Source organism: Nematolebias whitei, chromosome 8, assembly GCF_014905685.2.
Source record: "Nematolebias whitei isolate Nwh7 chromosome 8, NemWhi1, whole genome shotgun sequence".
In the NCBI taxonomy this organism is placed as follows: domain Eukaryota; kingdom Metazoa; phylum Chordata; class Actinopteri; order Cyprinodontiformes; family Rivulidae; genus Nematolebias; species Nematolebias whitei.
Genome location: NC_056505.1, coordinates 26,077,790 through 26,084,719, shown reverse-complemented (window position 1 = coordinate 26,084,719; position 6,930 = coordinate 26,077,790). Strand labels below are relative to the sequence as shown.

General features: G+C 41.3%; 1 protein-coding gene across 1 annotated transcript in view; it reads left to right on the top strand.

Moving 5' to 3' along the window:
- The window catches only part of stc1 (stanniocalcin 1), a 2,901-nt gene extending 697 nt beyond the window's left edge, over positions 1-2,204 (top strand). The window contains exons 2-4 of the mRNA XM_037680512.1: positions 1,060-1,202; positions 1,305-1,516; positions 1,904-2,204. Coding sequence (XP_037536440.1) covers positions 1,060-1,202; positions 1,305-1,516; positions 1,904-2,204 — 656 coding nt within the window. The remainder of the gene's footprint in view (positions 1-1,059; positions 1,203-1,304; positions 1,517-1,903) is intronic.
- The last annotated feature ends 4,726 nt before the right edge of the window (positions 2,205-6,930 follow it).

Here is a 6,930-nt window from a genome sequence, read left to right as displayed (position 1 = left end):
TTTGAAGTAAGAAAAAAAAAAAAAAAGAAGTGGGTTGCTGTACTGTTTGCTTTCTTTTTGTTAGTTGACTTTTCTTATCTGGTAATAAGATAAGAAAGCCTAAGTGAAAATGTATTTGTAAATATCATTGCAAAGCATGCCCCCCCCCCCCCTTTTTATTTATTTTTTTGCTTTGACACAGATAAAAAGCAGTTGGAGGGATGCTCATTCCCTTCTGCAGAAACTGCTTCATCATCACAAGATTAGCAGCTCACTCTGGAGCGTCCCTGAATGACAGACTTCATCTGACTGTTCGGGTCAGCAAAGGGCCCCCAGATTCCAGAGACTGTCTCCTCTGTGACATTTCTGTTAATGGCTGTTGTGTTGAGCCGGGCTGACCTCCATGGCAGCGGATAAAGATTCAGAAAAGCCAACCTTCTATGCTGATTTCCAGATTATGTCATATAGCTTTGGTTATGGTATAAAAAATTAGACTGCTGCACAGACTTTGAGCTGTGTTTCTGTAATGATGCCCAAAATCTGTTTATGGATCTAAAGACTGATTGTTTCTTCAGGGTTTTTGGTTTTTAAAGATCTATACTATTCCATTTGTCTGACTCTCTGGAAATGACAATTATGTGCTTGGATTGATTCTGGCTGTCAGGTCTCGGTAAAGATTTGAAAGTGTGTGTGTGTGTGTGTGTGTGCAAAGGGTGTATTTTTGCATCTCTTGTTGGCATGCCAACAATGTTCAGCAAACTCTTTGGTATTTCTGGTGCTGTTCATCTATAAAGAACCGAACAGTAGAATATAAGCCACTGCCAAGAGAGGAGTGCAGTTGTGCCAAATTCTGTGTGAGTTTCTTGGAGCTATAAGTTGTCCAAACTCAAGTCAAGTCACTGCTGGTCATGAGAGACTGTGTGTCTTTATGTGAATCACCAAAGTATGAAACATCTTCTTTTGTTCACTGCATGTTTTGTAGCCGAATCCCTGGCAACCCTTGAGTAAATGAGCCCAGTGAGTGTGCAGTGACGCCCAGTGTTGGCTCCCATGCTGATGGTTCATTCTCTGTGCACACAGCAGATGTGGCACGCTGTCTCAACAGTGCCCTCCAAGTTGGCTGCGGAGCCTTCGCCTGCCTGGAGAACTCAACTTGTGACACAGATGGTTTGCATGACATCTGCAAGTCCTTCCTGTACAGTGCTGCTAAATTTGACACTCAGGTACACGCTTTGATTTCCTATTTAATTCTGTGGGTTGGGTAGGGTTACATGGGTGTAACTACCAGGGCGAGAATGTATGAAGCGCTGCTGTTTTCTTTACAGGGTAAAGCGTTTGTAAAGGAGAGCCTAAAGTGCATTGCCAATGGCATTACCTCCAAGGCATTCCCAACCATCCGTCGCTGCTCCACCTTCCAAAGAATGATATCCGACGTCCAAGAGGAGTGTTACAGCAAGCTGGACATCTGCACCGTGGCCCAAACTAATCCGGATGCTATCGGTGAAGTGGCACAGCTGCCGAGCCATTTCCCCAATAGGTGAGCGCCTCTCAAACGCCATTCAACAGATTCTTGTTCGTTGTCTGCTCCGAGCCGAAGAGGAGAGAATGCTGCGCATTCACAGAGAAGCGAGCAAATTAGAAGTAATTCTTTTAGTTTCCTTCTGAACAATTTTCTGTTCAGTGGGTAAAAAATTAAACAGGAAAATCAAGTCTGAATGTTTGTGTTCCTTTTTGCTGATGGGATTGCAGTTTGGGAGTGGACACGAAAGGAATGGAGGGTGGAGCGTTGTAATAACTACAGCTACAGTTTGGTTACTCCCATATGCATGACATCAGACGCTTTCATTTGTGCCTTCTCAAAATGCTGCGTGTTTTGTTCCTTCAGGTCGCAGGCTGCTGAAAGTGTGATTGTTTGTTGCCACAGATTTTATGGGAAGCTGCTGCAGAGCCTGATGGACTGTGATGAGGACACGGTGGATCGCATCAGGACCAGCGTGGTGTCACGTCTGGGCCCTGAGATGACCATGCTCATCCAGCTGCTGCAGAACAAGCCCTGCCCGTCCACTGCTGTGGCTGCAGCCGCCGCCATCCCGACTGGCGTGGAGGGCCGTGGGAGCTGGCGCTGGTCAGCGGGACCCAATATGTACAAGATCCAGCCTAATCTGCGAAACAGAGACTCTGCCACTCATTTAGGCAAGAAGCGCTCCGCCAGTGACAACTCTTAACTTCTATTCCAATTTAAACAAACGAAGCTCCACACACTTTTCTCAAAACATCATGAAAGTTCGCCTATTCCCAATGGGTGCATACCCAACCCTGGGATAGACTAAAAGTTACTGTAACACAAACCTCTAGGGAATACCAGACAGCCCATGGAGTTTATATCAGTTTGATTGTTGTTATATTATATATCCTACATGTTAGGCTTGAGAGAAGCCCCTTTCCATTAATTGTTTTTAAATATGTCTCCTCACAAGTCAGTGTTGAACATGTGGCCGTTGCATTTGAGCAACATCGTCCCGGTCACCTATTTTCATGTCCTCCAACAAAAAAAAAGTCCTCAACAAGCTTTTTGATGCTTAGTTTAAAAAAGAAAAGACAAAATAATTCATCATAATGGCTTGTGCCATTAGAGCACATGGATTAAAAGACAAAAAAAGTTCATATTTTTTCGTGAATATGAGTCAGTAGTTTGACTATTGTTGGTCATTTGGAGGAATTATTGGTTAATTTAGGTAATTATTGGTAGATGTATCTAATGTTTCTGCACTGAGACCAGCCAGTTGTATGCATGAGAAAAGACTGTAATAGCACTAACATAAACCTTAAATGTACTGTAAACTAACTTAGACAGCCATAGATAGCCCTCTGAAAGAGTGCTCATATGTGAGTGAGGTCTTTAGGATTTCATGGGAAGTTTCCTTAAACAGACCAAAAAAACTAAACTCTTCAGTCTGCCCTGAATGCTACTCACAAAAACTATCGAAATGGTGTAGAGCAATAGCACTTAGATTTTATGTTTTGTTTTCTGCTGGCAGGTAAAGTCATGGTCATAGGTTTCACTATATAATTCTGTACAGAAGGATTGTCCAGGTCATGGCCATGTGTACCAGGAAAAAGTCCTTTTGTTGCATATTTTATATCCAGACACTTGCAACGCATCAGACTGTTGAGCTGTTCAGTATACGTGGGACCAGTACATTTGGATCCATGCTCTTAACTGAGTGTGAAGCGTTTGTGTGTGTGTGTGTGTGTGTGTACGAGTGTTGTGTTGTGTGTGTGCGTAGCTGAAAAACATGCTCACCAATGAGACGTCAATCTCTGAGGTGAGTCATGTGACATACACGCTGACTTTTTTGTATCAAGATAGAGAATGAATATTTAAAATAACAAAACAAAAAAGAAAGCCTTGTTGGAACGATATTTATTTTCCTACTATATTATTTAATTCTTTTTTTATTATGTTGGTGTATTATTATAGTTTGAGTTAGTATACAGGTTTCAAAAAGAAAATCAGTTTTAGTCAGAACTCCTATTTGAACATGAGCTCTATGCCAAAAACAATCCAGTGACTGAATGGGACCCATGTCATGACTCTGTGCTGGCCATAGGGGAACACGATTGGTCATTCACGTCAGGTGATCTCATTTATGGGCGTTACAAGAGAAAATAATGTTTGCAGCTGCTTGAAGGCTGATCGAGTTGGTAAAACAAACACCAGTGTGACCAGTCCTTTTGGCAGACTTTTGATGGCTTAGCAACAACAATTTAATTAGCTGAATTTGGTTTTGGGTAATTAATAACAAAAAATTGTCCATAGATGTGAGTGAGAGTGTCTCATTTGTCTATATGTCATCCTGTGATGGACTTGTGGCCTGTCCAGGGTCAACCCTGACTCTCGCACAGTGACTGCTGGAGATACATAGTTAAAGATAATGGATGGATGGATCTGGTTACTTTGGATTTGTTTGCTCCTGGTTGATCACTTCTTTAGATTCACTTGAAACGACTGTAGCTGTCCATCTTTGCATCCAAAACTCCCATTAGATCTTCTCTGCTGAGCAGTTCTTCTTCACAGGAAGACAATCAGAATCACTACTTCAAGACTGAGCCATGCAGGCACTGAGAGGGGTCTTCATGCTGGTGTTTGTTTCATGACGGTTTGGCAGAAGAAACCATAGACTGTATTTATGTAGATCTTCGGACCGAGCCCTGAAGTTAAAGCCAGAATGGACTGGTTTCTCTGTAAACTGGCATCAGTACAAGCTTTAGGTCACGCCACCTTTATATGAACCAACAGAACATTGTTCTTGGTAAAAACTGGTTTCAGGGCAGCTTCTGCAAACCAGCGCCTGTTGGCTACAATTCCTAACAAAATAAGCAGGGACACTTGGTTTTGTTGCATAAACAATCTATAAACCTAAAGAGACAATAAATATCTTATGTTGATTAAGAGCAGAGTACGTTGAGTACCTTAAAAAGTAAATTATGTATGTTTGTGTGCATTGAAAATGCAGCACAGAGGAGGACTTTGAGTCAGTGACCAGCTTTGGTTTAAAACTTCCCATACTTCAAAAACTGGAACAAATTGGTTTAATCAGAACAATTTTATAAAAGCAACAACAACAACACTGTAACCATTAAAAAAAAAAAAAAGATTTATTTATTTATTTACACTTTGACTTAATGAAAAGAAAAGAATGTCAACTCTTAAAGATAAATATCCTGGTTTATAGAGCGAAGCTTGAAAGGGGAAACATGTTCCCCCGCTCTCTCAGCTGAAGAGCTACGTTAAGAATTCCAAACTATGCAATAATCACACGCGAAGGTTTCACAGCAACACAGAAACTGACCTTCATGTCTTTCAGTGCCAGATGATGCTGTATAGAGTTAAGACGCAGCGTGCGCGCTCTCACAGTGTGAAGGCACTGCTCCTCTGTAACGCTTTCTGTTTCTGAGTTTCTTCTGTTCCAGGAATGACGATAATTTCTTTTGTGTCATGCTGTGCAGACGGAGTGACGTTCTGAAGAAATTTCTTGGAAAGTCAACAGTTATTATGACACTGTAATATACGCTAGCTTACGGTTTATTTTGAATATGCACTTTGCATTTTAACCACTATAAAGGGCATTGAAACATTCAGCACGTGTGCAACAGAGGCTTATTTTATCTACCCTGTTAATGGAGATGAGTTAGAATATTTAGCATCCTGAAGGGTCAGGGCTTCTTCATGTAATATCAATACATACGTCTGCATCCTTGTTGTCTGTAGGTATATCCAAAACCCAACAGCTGCTGCTAAAACTACCCTGTATGATGCTGTACGGTTGCCCCCTCTGCTGATTTGTCAACACGATGAGCTCAGCATCCATCTACATTTACACATTTCTCGTGGTGTCTTCATATTTATTTCTCCATGAACATTCTACATGTCGATTATCTTTTGGCAATGGCAAACAGACTGTTCCTCACCAAGTAAAATGTAATGGAAATTTTAGAGAATGTACCTGTAACATGAATGTCTCTTACAGCAAGGCTGTGGCCCATGAAGGCTTTTAGGAAAACCAGAAGGGATGAAAGTATTTTGATTTCTTTCTGCTTTAGATTTAAATCCAGGTATTGGGTGCTTGAGGTTGGTACAGGAGTTTTGGATAAATTGACCCACGGTGAGTTCTTTCTTTCTTTAAGACTGTTCTTGTTTCAGCGCAAGACTAAAACCTCTCTCACTTCTGGCACTTCATGGTACTCTTTCCCCTCAAGACTTGAAATAGACTGATAAATGTTGTCGTGCTTAAAATCAAAAAGCTTCAGTGACTAGTAAAGTTCGTCTTGTTTTCATATATAAAAGATGGTTATTTTACTATCAGATTCAGAATCTTGTTGCAGATTATAGTATATTAACTGAAACTCTTGATACAAATGCTATGTAACGCATGATTGACCCTTGTGAATCACTTGCACTTTAAAATATACCCATACACATACATGCCCACACTGTGTATATGTTTGGGTTTTTCCTCTGTACTGAAAAGTCATGAAAGATACAAGTGCATCAATTGTGTGTCTTTTGCTGATAAAGAAATAAAATATTTCTCAAATGTGGCACATTGTGTGAAATATGATTTGCTCTACCTTTATTTTATTTTTTTTATTTTGGGGTCAGATTTGCCCAAAGTTGCATACTTGATAGTGTGTTGGAAAGAAACCTTCAACTGATTGTTGAACCTCGGATTGAGGAGGAGCTGTGCGGCCTTTGTTCAGGTTGTGAAACAGCGGACCAGATCTTTATCCTCGCAGGGTTGTTGAGGCGTCATGGGAGTTTCACTGTCCAGTTCTCAGGTGTTTTGCAAACCTGGAGGTTGATTACAATCAAGGCAAAGTGTTCATGTTCCTGGCCCATCTACCATCCTTCACTGATAGTCTTGAGATCTGAATCCTGAGGGAAACAAAGCAGCCAAAATAAGCTTTGCTGTAAAGTGGGCTTTCTCAGGAGAGGAGCTCAGCCATCCACAGGGAGCTCTGAGAGTCACTGCTCCTCTGCATCAGAAGGAATCACCTGAGGTGATTTGGGCGTCTGACTAGGATGCCTGCAAGTCACCGCTCTATGAAGGGGTTTTCAGCACCCAGGAGACCCAGAACTCACTACAGGGTTTCTATACTGTATTTTCTCTGGAGATGCCTCACGATCAGGATTGTTGCTTGAGAAAACAGTGTCTCCTTGACATGCTGCCTCTGTAACCCAATGTCAGAGAACTGACTGAAGGAGTAATAATCTGATGCAAATGTAATGCAATTTAAAAGTCAATAAAATAATCTTCACCAGAACCGTAATTACATTTTTGAGATTTGAGGTGTTTAAAAATGGCTGTACAGTAGTCCCTCGCTAATTCATGGTTCGGTTATCGTGGACTCGATCTATCGCGGCTTTTCAAAATAAGATTGGACATGACA